This window comes from Artemia franciscana, chromosome 2 (assembly GCF_032884065.1).
Source record: "Artemia franciscana chromosome 2, ASM3288406v1, whole genome shotgun sequence".
In the NCBI taxonomy this organism is placed as follows: Eukaryota; Metazoa; Arthropoda; class Branchiopoda; order Anostraca; family Artemiidae; genus Artemia; species Artemia franciscana.
This window is the reverse complement of record NC_088864.1, coordinates 51,045,557-51,062,716: the sequence shown is the minus strand read 5'-3', so window position 1 is coordinate 51,062,716 and position 17,160 is coordinate 51,045,557. Positions and strand designations below refer to the sequence as shown.

Here is a 17,160-nt window from a genome sequence, read left to right as displayed (position 1 = left end):
GACAATTTCCATGAAGAGAGGCCAGGATTTACTAGCTTTGTTTAAAAAAAATAAATATGAAAAAGTTTTTTTCAGCTGGAAGTAAGGAGCAGCATTAAAACTTAAAACGAACAAAAATTATTGCCCAAATGAGGGGCTCACCTCCTCCTAATACCTCGCTCTTTACGCTAAAGTATTTTTAGTAATGTCAAGTTCAAGTTCAAGTTCATTTATTTATTAATCGCACATACATATATATATATATATATAAATGACATAGGCCTATGGGGAGACAAGCTCGAAAAACTAGGCCTAGACAAAGATAAAATAATAACACACTACAATACAAAGATAAACATGACGGCAAAGATACAATAACACAGCAATAATATGAAAGTAGCAGCTAGCCCAGGATCATTCAATACTATTGAAGAAATTAAAAATGTCCATATTATTAAATATAAATTAATACTGGAAGATAGCTGAGAGGCCCATAATCACCCAGAGCAACGAATCATACAAAAACTTTGCCTTACTAAAAGGTTACTTAATTAAAAATAATCCTGAACTAAATGAAATTTAAGTTTCCTTTTTATTAAATGGATAGAGAAAAAATTATCAATAAGAGTCTTGTGAGCATCCCAGCACCGAGCTATTGACACAAACGGAGCGAATTTAGATCTCTCAGTATTATACTTGTCAATGTAGATATCCTTTTTTTGTCGAGTGTTATAATTATGTAAATCTTGTGATTGGGAGAACAAATTTTGATGGAGGTAATATGGCGGTAATTTCTTAATGTCATAATTGATTTTGAAAAGAATTGCTCCAAAAGCAAATTGTTGAGAGACTGGAAGTATATCTAGATAAGTATATAAAGATGCAGTAGAAGACTTATTTGGAAGTTCAATAGGTGATGGAATAAACAGTTTAAGGATTCTTAGGGCTTTATTTTGTAAAATCTGTATTGGTTTAATATGGCTTTTAAATGTAGATAAATATACTAGAGAACAATAATTAATATTAGTCTGAATCAGAGCAAAATAAATACTTCGTAAAGCAGAGTAGGGCAAACAAAGCTTCAACCTTCGCATTAAACCAACATACCTTGAAATCTTTAATCGTAGATTTTGAATGTGTGTTTTAAAAGATAAGCTTTCGTCAATCACAAGTCCAAGGTACTTTATCATTTTCACACGAGATATTGATTATAGATACTTTGAAGAAGTAACTCGGGTAATACGAGGGCAGATATTTGACTTTCTGCCGTAAATTATGAAATTAGTTTTTGATACATTCAAAGCAATAAAATTTGAAGAACACCAATCAAGAACATTAGAAAATGCAGTATTCAGTTTTGCCTCCAGCTCCTCGTCATTCTTTTCAGAAATTGAAACTGCCGTATCATCAGCAAAATGTGTGTTGAGACACGGGGATGTAAAAGCGCGGTGAAAATCATTTATATAAATTAAAAAAAGGAGAGGACCTAGGACAGAGCCCTGAGGTACCCCAACCTTCGAAGACTGAGGTACAGGTGAAGAGAGGAAATTGCCTCCATCTAATCGTTGCTTTCTCTTATCAAGATAAGATTTAACTAGATCCAACGCCAGTCCACGCACACCACAATTATCCAATTTACTAAAAAGAATACAATGGGATATTGTATCGAATGCTTTTTTAAAATCTAAATATATTGTTGCTGGAATTTCACCTCTATCTAAGCATTCATGAATATATTGGATGAGAGCAACGATAGCATGTTCAGTGTTGTGTCCAGACCGGAAACCAAACTGGGAATTTGTGAAGAAATTAGACGATTTAAGAAAGTCATAAAACCTCTTATAAATTGCCTTCTCAAGTATTTTAGAAAATGCTGACAGAATAGAAATAGGGCGGTAATTTGATGGATTTTCAGGAGAGTCACCTTTGTAAAGCGGAACTATCCGCGCTTCTTTAAAAGCAGATGGGAAAACTCCAGTTTTAAATGAAAGATTAATTATATGCTGTAATGGTAATATTATTGCAGACAGTATTTCTTTAACAATTTTAGAACTAGACCCGTCAATTCCCGCTGAATTACCTGGATTTAGATCACATACTATTTTTGTTATTTCAGAATGAGAAATAGGCCCGAGAAAAATTGAATTACTTTGAGGAGATGGAAGGTATGAAGAAAAATGTTTATTACTACGTGAATCAAACTGGTTCATTACTGATGAAACAATTTTCTTTCCTATTTTAGCAAAATTTGTATTCAAAATATCAGCCACTTTCTCCGATTTATTAGTAGTCGAACCATCTTCTAAACTAATAACTTCAGGAAAATTCGACTCACTTTCTTTTTTTATTAAATAATTAATTAAAGACCACGTTTTGCGAGGAGAATTTTGAGCTTCTTCGAAGGACTTTTCATAATACAATTGTTTCGACAAACGTATCATTGTGGTTAATTTATTTTTGAAAATTTAAAATTTTTAATATTATAATCAGTTGGATTCTTTAACTGCTTTTTAAATAACTGATTTTTTTTCTTAACTGATATCAAAATTCCAGACGTTATCCATGGCCTTATAGGAAATTTTTCTCTGCAAATTTTAATCGTAACAAATGGGCAACTAGAATCAAGGCAGCAATTGAAATTTCTTAGAAAATTATCAGTTGCCATATCTGAATCCTCCGTGGATATTACCTCCTGCCAATCCAATAGTCCAAGGCTTTCATTCAGGTGCTTTAATGTTATTTAATTTATTAACCGTCCTTGACGTTCCTTACTTACCTGTGGTATTTTATAAGTAAGAGCTAAATCTGAAACCAGCAGGAAATGATCCGATATATCACTTAAAATAGCAAAATTTGCTTGAATAGGTAAAGATGTAAAAATATTATCAATGAGAGAAGCAGAACTAGATGAAATTCTTGTAGGTATCAGGCAAGTAGGAAGCAGACACGCAGAAAAGCAAGAAGACAATAACTCAACAGAGGATTCATTTGAAGCTTCTAGAAGGTCAATATTGAAATCTCCGGAAAGGATTACATCTTTATTTTGAAAATGGGGTTGATGCAAAAAATCATGGAGTTTAGAGAGGAAAGATTTGACTGGAGAAGAAGGCGGTCGGTATACTACGCAAAAAACATATTTTTTTCCAAGACTAATTTCAGTCACCATTACTTCAAAAAGCATTTCCTCATGAGAACCTTCCAGATTTGCAATGCGTCGAAAAGAGATACCTTCTTTAACTAGTACTGCTAAACCACCCTGGCGCCTAGTCAATCGGTTTTTAAAAATAAATTGATATCCAGGAAAAACAACCTGAGGAGTCAGGTCTGTAAGAAAAGTCTCACAGAATCCAACGACATGACAAGATAGTTTATGAACTACATCGACAAGATCATCCTGTGAACTAAAAAAAAACCCCACAATTTAAAAATCCTGTTCTCACAGCACCGATACTGGGAAGATCAGAAACTTCGGAAGGTAATTTATATTTACAATTTGGAAAGTTAATTAGCCCACCGTCATTTATCTTATTTCCTGAAAATTTATCATGGCTCTGGAATATGGAAAAATCAAAAGGGTTAGACTCAAGGTATCTCAGTCTATCCCCAATACAATTATCATCCAATGTACAAAATCAGAATTACGATCCGAACTAGCAGAAACTTTCGCAAAATGCATACCGTCTGAGTCTTAAAGTAGCAAAAACAACTGAACCAGTGAGAACTCGAAAATAATGAAAGAAAAAGAAACTGCTTGAAAATAAATAGAAACAGGAGAGAGAAATGGAACATATTCATTGTAAGATGAAATGCGGACACTGAAAAATTATTGCACTCAATTACTTCATATAAATAGAAACACACACAAAAAAAAGAAAGAAAAAGACATAAAATAAACACATAATAAGCTACAGAGGGACAAAAAATAGAATATTTTTTCCCTACAGAGGAAAAAAAATGCTCTCGTATGAACAGAGAAACATTACATATTGTAAAATAATAAAAGTAATCTCACCAAATGAAATGTCATTATTAATCACCGTAACTAGTCAATCTTAATCCACTGTGAAGACGGAGACTTTTTACATTCTAGCGATAATTTGCTCCCTTTTTGTTTAATACGCGTAAGATGAACCGAACCTGAATCACGCATCTCCTTTCCCTTAGACAATAGCTCATTCCGTAGAAAATTTAGCTTTGGTAGGAGATCACTACAAATGCAAATTCCACTACCCTTCAACTTATTTACCTCACTGAGAATCGACTGAATGCTACGATCCGTGTCTAGCGATATAAAAACAGGGGCCGGTCGAACACTAGTTTTCCTACTAGTAATGTTTGAACTGCTATTTCTCTTAAGGCGATAACACTTTGTAAGAGAAATGTCCTCGGTAACTTGCAATTTGTCAGAAAGAAGAGACATTACGTTGCTAGTCACTGATTGATTATGCTTTTCAGCAGGCAGACCACGAACAATCAAATTTAATCTCCTTTCTCTCACTTCGATTTCCAAAAGCCTACTCTCCAAATCGTTATTCCGCAATTTTTCTTGCTCTAGATCATTTCGAAGCTTTTTTGCTTCATCTTGTAGATTAGCATTTTCTGCTGATATTTTCCTAACTTCGTCTTGAAGAGCAACTATTGAGACCGAAAAACTTTTCTGTTCCGCTAATATTTTATCCAGTGACGCCTGAAGCCGTTTCATTCCTTCATCAAACTTTGCTTGAGTGACCGCCATAATAATTGCTATAATCCGCACGTAGAAGTCTATTATTGCATCAAATTACGCAATAAAAAGTCCAAAACAATATTAAATTTAATCCTTTTAACTTGAAAAAAGTAATCCGATTATAGGAGTTCACTCTTCAATAGCTAGTGAATGACTGTATTTATTCTACGGTTTTTGAGATTCAGGGGTCATTCTTAACGAGTTGGGACAAAATTTAAGATTTAGTGTAAAAAGAGAGGTACTGACGAGGGGGCGAACCCTCTCATATGTGTAATAAAAACATGAGAATAAAAAATTCTTTACGTAAGCTAATTTATAAGTTACGTATATCTTTACTGATAAAAACATTCGTAAAAAATTAAAAGTTCTAGATGCCTTTTTAATTAACCAAAAAATTGGAGGGCAACTAGGCTTCCTCCCCCGCTCTTTTTTTCTCAAAATCATTCGATCAAAATTATGAGAAAGCCATTTAGCCAAAAAAATAAATAAATATGCAAATTTCGTTTTAATAATTCCTCTGCGGAGAGCCAAAATCAAAACATGCATTGATTCAAAAACGTTCAGAAATTAAATAAAAAAAACAAGTTTTTTCAACTGAAAGTAAGGAGCGACATTAAAACTTAAAACGAACAGAAATTACTTCGTATATGAAAGGGGCTGCTTCCTCATCAACGCCCCGCTCTTTACGCTAAAGCTTTTACTGTTTTAAAAAGAAGCGTTGAGAGAAAGAGTCAAACTTTAGCGTAAAGAGCGGGGCGTTGATGAGGAAGCAGCCCCTTTCATATACGAAGTAATTTCTGTTCGTTTTAAGTTTTAATGTCACTCCTTACTTTCAGTTGAAAAAACATGTTTTTTTTATTTAATAATTAACTAAAGTTAACATCCTTTCCAAATAAAGCTTTGAAAGTGAGGATTTAAGTGCAGTGAGGCTTTCTTAATAGAACAACTAGTAACTCACTTCAGCGCTAATTCAACACAGCTGCGCACGCTCCTCCTCTATCCCAATCTATTTAAATCTCCCCTCTTTTCACCTTCCCAAGAAGGTCCAGTTTCCTTTAAACCCTTTTTCTTACGATCTCTCCCCACCTCACTCGAAAACAACCTTCTTTTTACTTGGCCGTATGTGGATGGGCAAAAAGGACAATATTTGAGAATCTCTCATCCTTTGCCCGCAAGAAATACACCAGCCATCTCAATCTTTCTCTTAATATAGCCCTAGAAAGCGGGATAGAACCACATATTTTGTACAGTTTACTGTTTTAAATAAGGTCAGTCAAACGGGTACCCAAAACGATCTGCAGACAATTTACCTGGAAGTCATCTAACAAATGATCCTCCACCCTCCGGATCCTCCGTTTTAATGAAACACGGCTTGGGTATTCCGTTCGTAATTTCCCGAGCTGATTGGTCAGTTTTCAAGCATAAAATTCGTGGTTGACAAAGCAGGGTAAGAAATTATGGCATAATTTTCTCGAATCTAAAAAGAGGGAAGTGTGGAATAGCAGTTTTCTTATCTGTAAGACGAATCTGGCTACAAGGATACAGGATACAAGGGATACAAGGATACAAAATTAGTGGATAATAGCTGTGAATAAACACAAACTTTTCAAACTAACTTCCTGCACCCTCAATTGTCCACTTCTGTTGTACGAGTACAAGTTTTTTAGTCGGGTACACTTTTTTGATTGATAGATGCGACTATGGTGGTTTGGGTGTTAAGATTTCATTGCTCTATGGTTCGTATCAGATCAATTTAGTGTGATTCTTAAAGAGTTCATTATGGCAAGGTGTTCTTCCGTAGGAACTTAAGTAGATCCTTTGATATCCGAGGAAAACTTAAATCTGCTTCCCTTTCCTCTACACTCGTCCCTCATCACTCGCTCTTAATGCTAAGGCTTAACCAGTGCTTTAATAATTTGATTTTCAAATCTTCGGTAGTTATCTTTTATACCCACTACACTCAAGCTCTTGGTCTGACAGTACCGGTTTCCTTTTGTACTTTCTTTCAGGGTAGCGTGTAAGAGTGTATATACACTAGATTTTAGGTATATTTTAATTAGATATTTTAGTTGGTATTTGGCGTAATTTAGGTTAGGTTAAGCTATGTTAGAAGCCATTTAATATAATACGTTGTGGGGGGGGCTGATTTCCATAATTCCCTGTTGTAGTTTCCATAGTTTTGTTGCTAAAGTATTTTATTTTCATCATACTTAGGTATATTTAATTAGAATTAACCTAACTTCACTTTTTGAGTGGGGTGGTTATAAAAGATAAGTACCAAAACTCTTTGAAAATATTTGAAATAAACATTTTTCAACATAAGCAGATGGGAGTGAGCAAGCCCTTTCATTATCGAACCAATGTAATCACATATTTAAAAAATTTGTGGCACTTTTGCAAGAGTATTCATTCCTGAAGCATTGAGGAATGAATGGTTATAGAACTCCAACTTATACAGCTTGGGTGGGTGGGATATATAGTCCGCTATAGTAGTGAGGGGTAAATCTACTTAAGCGTAGGGCACCCTAGAAACCAAATCCAACGGCCACGCGCCCTAGTATCCAGCTGGTATTATTGATTGTTTGGGATCTATTGTGCACAAGTGGTTGTTACGCAATAGCTTAGGAGATATTGTCATTTACCTATGCAAATTTATTGAGGATGAAGTAATTGTGAGGGTAAACGACACTTCTTTTGCTAGAAGACTGCGACATGGAACGCATATTTGAAGCACTCAAGCCCCGTGTCGAAACGAATTTGTTTTACACCCTTACACCTTTTTAATCTAAATTATATTTTGAAATTTCAGGCTCCCCCCTTCCTCTTCCGCCTCTTAAAACAAAATTCTTTTTAAAAATCCCTTTTTCATTATAATTGTCTAACTTAGTCACATTACTACCCACCCACTCCCAAAATAAACCCTCAAAATTATGCAAATCTGGGTGAAGGGTTTGTATTTTGGCTTGCATATAATGTGGATATACTTCATCCGACTTCTCATTTAAATAAAAAAAAATTTCACGACGGATGCTTTAGTGCAATCCCGCCCCCTTCCCAAATCTGTCGTTCAAGAAGGACTCGAATCTTACCTGTATAGAAGTTCACTATCTCTTTAGGTTCCGAAAAGATACTAGCCGCTGTAAGGGTGTTAAAGGGGTCCCCAAACTCAGCTCTAAGGACATAAACATTACGGAAGATATAAAAACGCAGATATAATTCAGGTCATACCGGGGTTGAAACACTACCACTTTGTCCCATTCCCCCTGATATTCTAGTAACCTCTCGACCTCTTCGGTTTGAACTTTTTCTAGCACCCAACATTAAAATTCGAGATCAAGGCCAAGATTAGTCACAAAAGCATCTAGATCGAAATTAGGGGAATTACACTATCTGGATTTATACCCATAAATTTACTTTTCCCGTTCTTTTTCCTCAGGGTTAGATTGACACCGAGACTGTGGGAAAATGTCAATGGTGGTAACAATATTGGTGTCTCCGTGCCATCAAAAAGATTTTTAGCCGCTTGAGCTGGCAATCGTGTCGCTAGGTGAACCTAAAAATAGTAACAATTTATTTTCTTCTGAAACTGTTATGATTTTGACCTGTGAAAAGAATATACTATCAGTCTGTAAAAAGAATTTATTATTAGTCTGTAATCCCTTGAAAGGGAGACCCCCTCCCAGCGTCATCGAAAAATGTTCCCACTTGTGTCAGCAATATTAAACTGAATGATGGAACTCTATTTTGAGAACCAAAACCCTTCAGATAACTATCAAACAGCCTCAGTTATTAAGATGAAAAACAAACCTATAACTCTGTTTTGAGGCCAGGGCCCCCTCCCAGTAGTATCCAAAGGTAACAAGAGTGAAAGAAAATGAAAAAGTCTTGAACTCCCCCTCATTGTTTTGGTATCTAAATAACTATGTATTAAATAACTGTGATTTCACTTACAGGGGGTTATTAATTTGCGCGGTGGAGCTCGGTACTTTGCCAAACCAGTCCTGGAATAATTTACTGACCCATTCCGGTTGGACATCGTTATCCTCCATTTGTGGTATTTCAAGGGGAACCTGTAAACAGAGTAAAAAGTTATTATCTTTTAGAAACATTTATGATAATAACCTGAAAAGGAATATATTATTAATCTGAGGCTCAGGGCTCTCAAACTCATCATTATGCTCCATGAGATGGCGATAGTGTCGGTAGGTGAATCTAAAACTACGATTAACACCATAATTTCCTTTTTGAAATATTACGGTTTTAGTTTCAACAGAAATATATTATTTTAAAAATGATGAAACCTATAACTATTCTTTGAGGGCAAGGGGACCCGTCAACCGCAACCAGCAAAATCAAACAAGGATCCCTTGATATCCTATTACTTTTTCAGCATCTTACCTCTTTCCTTGCCTTAGATACAAATATTAAAACGTTATGTTTCTGCCGCTAAAACAAACAAGTATTCGGTATTCATTTGGCATTTGGCCAGTGTACTATAGTTCAATTTTAAGCCGGATTAACTTTAACATTCAAAGAGCAGATATATATATATATATATATATATATATATATATATATATATATATATATATATATATATATATATATGGACTTAATCGCTGGTTTTAAAGCCATGATTAAGTGAACTGATGGAACTCGAAAATCGCATGTTAAAATCGAAAATTTTTATTTAAAAGTACTCAAGTATTCATTGACCGAAGAAACTGCTTTATATATCAGGCCGTAGCTTCTTGAAGATGCTAAAAAAATTGCTAGGATTTTGCTCTAATATTTCATCTCCTCTAATTGCTTAGAAATCTTAGAAAATGTCTCGCTCTTATTCACAAATGTACTCTTTGAAGGATATTGCTTTTAGAAATAAATAGGTACTATCATGAGCAGAAGACAATAGCCTGTAAGATGATAGCAACCATTTTTTGATGTATTTTCGTGTTTTCGAATAGTCCCATAGAATATTTTCAGCTACCTGAAATTCTTACAAGTTTTTTGCCAGAAAGAATCGTTTCAGATCGCCGATAACGGCCCTAGAGACCAGATTGACAAGCTGGTATAATTAACCTGCTATTTCCACCAATGAATAAGTGCTATTTGAAGGGTTTTTGACAATCGACGGTCTCTAGAAAATTAAGAGACAGAAGGCTACCCAAACTTTGATTATGAACCTTGATGTTTTTAAGTTCATTTAATCACGGGCTTAATGGTTGCATATAAAATTCTGACAGACTTTTTTTTTACCTGGATAATGGATTTATTTCGGCTATGATTTTGACCTAGACTGTTTTCGAGCTGTTTTTGAACATTCAACTGTTCTTGATTTGATTAAATCAAACATTCGATCGGGTATTGATGGTGGTTATTATTAGTCATGCAGCGGAGTTTTTTCCTGAAAATGTTCTCAAAGATGCTAAAGTTGATTTATGGCCAGAAATATACCCTAGTAGCAAAACAGCACCAAGAAGACATGGTGATCATGTCAACGGTCAGCATGTGAAAGATATGATTGATTTGCTTCGGAAGTGTGAAAATGAGGATCTAACAGTGCCAACATATCTAATTATTTCACCCACTGTAGTGTCTGTAATTCCTACTGTTGCTCATCATAAGCTTGCTTCCAAAATTTGTGCTCTACCTAAGTTAAGTACCCTTAACTTCATCAAAGAAAAGGTAACAGCTTATGATTGAAATTTTCTGTCGCTTCCCATTCCTTATGCTAGTCCCCATATTCAAGTACCGCCACAGTAATCATTTCAAAAGTGCCTAGGATACTAAACTTGACGACCCTTCGAAACGGGCTCACGTTCTTAACAGAATTCCTGGTCATGAAGCTATTCACAGTATAAAGCCTTCTGGTGATTAACTGTTTGTTCAGGTTAGTAAATCTGCAGCAAAGATTTTCCGCTATGGGGTTCCAATCGTATTCAATAGTTTTGACGTCATGATGCACGAAAAGAAATCTCATGGCATTGTTAAGGGGGGTGCCCTCTCTATATTCATTTGGTTCGATATAATGGTGCTGAGTTCCCTAAAAGTACCGTAAAACGGAAAGAAGTGGAAAGAGACCAGTGATATTATCCCAGATTCGTCTTGGTTTAGGCATTATAAAAATAGTTTTATAGGACGGAGTATAGTGTTCATTATGATTTTCAGCGCTTAATATGTTTTCACCACCTAAAGTTTTGCAACGTCATGTTATTCCTGTATCAGCTAAAAGTATTGTTAATTGTAAGCTTAAACTTAAGTCTAAATCTAGCGATCTTGATAGGATTAACGCCCATCATTTACGTTGTGATTGTTCGGCACTAGTCTCTCAGCTCCAGTTACTTTTTCAGTTCTGCCTATGTTTGTCAATGGTGCCGGATTCCGTCCTTTGCGGAACGGTATTTTCTATTCTTAAACGAAGAAGAGATCTTTTTTATTGCAGTTCATACAGGCCCATCACTGTTGCTTGCAATATTAGTAAGATTTTTGAATGTGCTCTACTCCCATATGTTATTGAACAAACTGCGAAAGACTCAAACTAATTTGGGTTTCAACCTCGTATTGGGTGCCAACATGCGCATAAGGTTTTAGCTACAATTCCTTATGATGACCAGTCTTGGTTATGAATGACTTATTTGCACTTTGGATTTTTCTGAAGCTTTTGATAGTATTTGCCATACACAAATGTGGCACTCTTTGTCAGAATTTGGAGTGAACCCTTCTGTCATATATATTTGCTGAAATTTTGGTATACTGATTCGTTTCTTCGTTTAAAATGGTAATATACCAGTTCAATCTGGATACGACAGGGTGGAATGCTATCAGCTTATCTATTTAATGCTTGAATTCTAACTGTTTTATTAGGAATCAAGCCTTTGTATTTTTATAATTTACCTGATGTGTCTTATATTGTGTACGTAGACAACCTGCTAGTTTTAAGCCGATCCAAGTCTATTTTGATCTTATCTGTGCAAAGTATTTCTATGATATTTCGACATATTTTAACGGTAAAAGCCTATTTGATGTGAGAAAATAAAATGACCATATTTCCGATAAACATTTTTTTGGGGAGAGGGGAATCATACGGGGAATTATATCAGGTTTAATTTAAGCATACTCACCATAAGTTTTGGGGGAATGGGGTTATCCCCATCCTGAATGTACTTGGAACCTCACCTGTAGGTATGCTCAAATCATATCCCTTTTAAAATTTCTTCTGTCACAACTTATTTTGATTGTTAGACTCATGAAATTCCACGCTTGTACACAGATTTTACAGTCTGAAGGAACAATGGAAATACCCGGTCCATAATCCGGTAAGAGAACAAACAAAGCCCTGTTACAGGTGTTTCCGGTGTAACAGGTTAACAGGTAGCCGGTGTTAACAGGTAATATCCGGTGTTTGTATTTGTTATAAATCCGAGAATCAATACATTACTAGATCGTATTAAATAAAAAAAAAATTTACTGCAAGTAAGGAGCAATATTAGAACTTAAAACGAACAGAAATTATTTCGTATATGAAAAGGGTTCTCCCCTCCGAAACGCCTCGCTCTTTACGCTAAAGTTTGACTCTTTGTCACAGTTCTACTTAAAAAAAATAGCGTAAAGAACGAGTCGTTGTGGAGGGGAGAACCCCTTTCATATACGGATTGATTTTTGTTCGTTTTAAATTTTAATGTCACTCCTTACTTGCAGTTAAAAAAACTTGTTTTTTTTAAATTTCTGAACGTTTTTGAATTAATACATGTTTTGATTTTGGCTCAATGCACACGGATAACTAAAACGAAATTTGCATACTTTTTTTGCTAAATGGCTTTCTCGTAGTTTTGATCGGACAATTTTGACAAAAACAGGGTGGGAGAGGAGGCTTAGTTGCCCTCTAATTTTAGTTACTTAAAATGCGACTAGATTTTTTATTTTTTGTACGAACGTTTTTGTTAGTAATATTCATACGTACCTTACGAATTAACTTACGTGACGACCTTCTGTGTTAGTTTTCCTTTGTGTAAAGTTTTTCTTCTGTGTTACAGTGCTTCAACATAAGGTCTCAATTAGATGTATTTGCTTTACGAAGTAAAATAAATTGCTCCTTTTTGTTTGTTTGTTTGTTATATTTTTTTTATTTTTGGGAGGGAACATATGAAATGGGCTGGTTTTCATTTCAAAATTCTTGTACTGCTCTAGAAAACTGTATAAATCAGGACATTGCTGAGCTTTTGAGAAACCTTACAGATAGCGATTTGGTACGATGATCCCTGATAAACAAAAAAAGAAAACAGATATTGTGTAACAATCCTTCTAGGGATAAAAAAAACAAGTTTTTTAAATGAAAGTAAGGAGCGACATTAAAACTTAAAACGAACAGAAATTACTCTGTATATGAAAGGGTCTTTTCCTTCTCAACGCCCCGCTCTTTACGCTAAGGTTTGACTCTTTCGCTTAACTCTACATTTTAAAACAGTAAAAAACAGTAAAGGGCACTAGAACTTTTCATTTCCGTTAGAATGAGCCCTCTCGCAACATTCTAGGACAACTGGGTCGATACGATCACCCCTGGGGGAAAAAAACAAATAAACACGCATCCGTGATCTGCCTTCTGGCAAAAAATATAAAATTATAAATATAATATATAAGCTGAATCTGATGGTGTAATTTTCGTTAAGATTCTATGACTTTTAGGAGGTGTTTCCTCCTATTTTCCAAAATAATGCAAATTTTCTCAGGCTCGTAACTTTTGATGGGTACAACTAAACTTAATGAAACTTATATATTTAAAATTAGCATTAAAATGTGATTCTTTGGATGTTGCTATTGGTACCAAAATTCCATTTTTTAGAGTTTTGGGTACTATTGAGTCGGGTCGCTCCTTACTACAGTTCGTTACCACGAACTGTTTGAAAAGTACGAAATTTGTATTTTTGTAAGTGAGGAACTTGAAGCCTCTTGGCCATGAACTCTAGCATTTAACATTTCATGGTGTCATTTTTGCCAAAACACACCCAATTTCTCTGGGATTTTCCTCTCTTTTTTTAAATTTATGCCAAGTTTCTTGTATCACCCTATAAAAATAACTTTTTATAGTCAAAATTAAAGTCTAAGAATTTCAAACATTATGAAGCAATGGAAAAAGAAGATTTAAAAATTATGTGTTCTTATCCATGATAAGAATATATATATTTTTTATCCTATATAATAGTTATCACTTTCTCTTGAATCCCTCTGATAGACGTTTTTGCTCGTTTTAGGTTTTTGTTTTTCTTAGAAAAAAAATTTGCTGTTTAAAAAAATTGTTTAAAAAAAATTTGAATTTCCCGACGTCTCTCTGTATTAACATTAAAAAGCAACGACACTTCGTTCGAGGACAAACTTGTGTATTTGTGTTAAAAGGTGTATTTGTGCAGAAGATATTCAAAAAAAAAAATTTATGCCTTTCTATTACATAGCTAAATGATTGAAGGTCTAATTTGGTAACAGCAATTCACATGCACACATTATTTATTATTTAGTCATTGTACTGGGACTAGGTGGAAAATATCATATTTTATCGAAGTATTATATATATATACACTATTTTTTCTAGACTGGCGTCCCCGGGGAAGAGTGGCGACGTCAAATTGAAGCAAGAAGACGTATGATTGCCAAACGTCGTGAACGAAGACGTCTTACACTGTTTGGCAAAGCCGAAGTAGCTGATGCTTGCATGCAAACATCAAGGCCTTCTTCGTCGGTAATAATGACTTATTTCATATACTGGCTTGATTACCTACGTTTTGGCTAAAAGTCATCCAACATAACCAAGTCTTAGTCCTTTTTAATTAGCCGCTGTCAAAGTCAAACTAAAACTGTTATGGTGATGCAACTAATTGCAGCAAAAATAGCTGCAACCTAGTGAGGAAAGAACATAGTAACCAAAAATAACACGTTTAAAAATAACTGGCAAATAAGACAAATTTTATTTTAAGATGATTGTCTTTAATTAGTCTTAATGATTAAATCTAGTCTTAATAACTATTATCTAAATTTGTCTTAATAGTCAAATCTTATTCTGAAAACAAATGTAAAGGAATTTTGAAAAATGGCCCAAAACCCCAAGCAGAAACCCCCCAATAGTTCACTCCTTTTTGAGTCGCGTTAAAATAACGATTTTCCTTTATTCATTTATAATTTCGATTTTTCTTCTAATGGCAGATTTCGTTACACATAATTTTCTAATATGATTCAGTCAGATTCCTGCTGTTGCTTATTTTCTAACCAAAAATTTCGTTATCCATCATTTAAGCTTGCGACTTCATTTGAAACTTGTTGTAGTGCTCGTTGTTGAATATCTTTATGGCTTTTACTTTGTTTGTTTGGATTCCTTCGTCATCTTGTGTAATGTTGCTTGCGCCATAGATTCTAAAAACGATAAGATTATTCCTGAAAAGAAAATGACGAACGTTTCTCTTTAAATGAATATAAATATGCACTGTCGCTGGTCTTCTAATCACAGATTTCATTGCGCTTCATTTCTGTTCATCATTAACTCAAACATTTGTTTTATGATTTTTGTTTGAGCTGATCAGATTCATTCGTCATTTTGTATAACTTCGCAGTATACTGTAGTTTTGTTTTGTCTTTTCGCCACCTATTCCATTTTGCAGCAATTTTACTTGCGACTCAATATGATTCTCACTGTTGCTTGTTCCATGCTTTTTACTTTACCTGTTGTGACTCATTTGTCAACTTGTATGTGTAGACGTATGTGTATGTGTTTATGTGATGTATGTGTATGTGTTTTATGACGTTACGACGCTAAAGGAAATGATAATGCTAAAGAGGCTGTTTAAGGGCTCTTTTGAAATGAATATGCAATATCTAGTGTCAGTTTTTGATATTAAAAACTCTTTTGTTAGTTTTTGATAATAACTGCATGTTCATATACAAGAAGATGCTACAAATGTGTATCTTTTGAATGTTTACTTATCAGTGATAGGACGCCTCATTTGAATGACTGCTACCTGCTTCCCTGGGATTCGTTTTTTCTTCTAGACCATAGTAACAAGTGCTACGACTGACTTCAAAAGAATAAACTAATGGAATTACAGTGCACGTTTTAGCATGGAAGTGGAGGATGGAGGACAGTGATCTTTCTTTTCCTTTTTGGTTCACAGGAGAGGAGCATAGATGACTCTATATCGGTCTGTTCTACACCGACATAATTACCAGGGTTTTATCTCCTTTTCTTCAATTACATGGACAATGAGGAGACTTAGTCGATTTTCATTTTGTCTAGTGTTGCCAATAAAAGCCTGCAAGCCTGAGAAAATTTTCCTGATTTTCGGAAAGGGGAGAAACAAGTGAAAGATTTTTAATAAAAATTACACCATCAGATTCCCCAGGGGTGATTGTATTGAACCAAAGGTACTTTAAAATTGAGAGAGGGCTCATTTGAACGTATATTAAAAGTTCTAGTGCCTTTTTAAGCGACCAAAAATATTGGAGTCAGAGTCAACTAGCCCTCCTCCCACGCCCCTTTTTTACCAAAATAATGTGATTAAAATTTTTTGATAGCCATTTTGTTCAACACAGTCTGAAAAACCCTAAACTATGTCTTTGGAGATAACATGTCCCCTCAGCCTCTAGGGATAGGTCTTTTAGCAATAAAATTTTCTTACTGTTTCCGCATAGTATTTTTTAGTGAGAAATATACAAAAAAAAATTGGTTTTTTTTGGGGGGGGGCGGCTTTTCGCTTGGAGTGAGTTTCCATGGGGATAATTCTCTGTGTGGAAGGAAATTTTCGGGGTTGAACTTTTTTTTACAAACCGAAGAGCTATTTTACTGTCCCTAGGTATATTTTTATATACCCCCCTATAAAATTTTAGACCGGGGGATTTGACAGAATTCCTATAGAGAATTCTTTTTATTTGTCTTATTTCTCTTTGCCTAATCAATTTTGCATATGGAAATGTTCCAGGAGTATTGTCCGAGGGGAGATTTCAGTGTGTTTGGATTTCCCGGAAAACATTTCTATGGCAGTGGGGATTTCAGGAGTGGTCGGAAAATTATTAAAACTTAGTCTTTTTCGAATGAAAGTATGCTAAAGAGAATTTTGAAGGCCGAATCTTCTTTAAGAAATTTTACGAAGAAATGTCAGTATATGTCAATTTAACTGACAATCCACGGTCATTTTTTTGTTTGTATTTTTCAGTAAAGTCCAAATTGCGTCCTGGTCTTGAGAAGGCATAAGGATTATCAACCCTACCCATTTTAATTTTTGCTCGTTTTGAGTTTGACTCGGCTATTTATTGTAATATCTGTTCGTTTTGAGTTCCATTTATTTATTGATAGTGATTTGTGGTAGTTTTACGCTTAGAAGATTATTTGAATTTATTTTTGTTCATTCTTGGCTTAATGGAGCTCTTTATTTTTCTTTAAAAACCTTGTCTTGTAAAAAAGCTTTTTTTAAAAATTA

General features: G+C 34.7%; 1 protein-coding gene across 4 annotated transcripts in view; it reads left to right on the top strand.

Annotated features, from left to right (window-relative positions):
• Nucleotides 1-17,160, top strand: part of LOC136043266 (histone-lysine N-methyltransferase PRDM16-like) — a 152,275-nt gene that overhangs the window by 17,195 nt on the left and 117,920 nt on the right. For all 4 annotated transcript variants that reach the window (XR_010621582.1, XM_065728204.1, XM_065728209.1 and 1 more), the window contains exon 5: nucleotides 14,289-14,435. Coding sequence is in view for 3 of the 4 variants with exons in the window: in XM_065728204.1 (XP_065584276.1) it covers nucleotides 14,289-14,435 (147 nt within the window). In the remaining variant the exon portion in view is untranslated. The remainder of the gene's footprint in view (nucleotides 1-14,288; nucleotides 14,436-17,160) is intronic.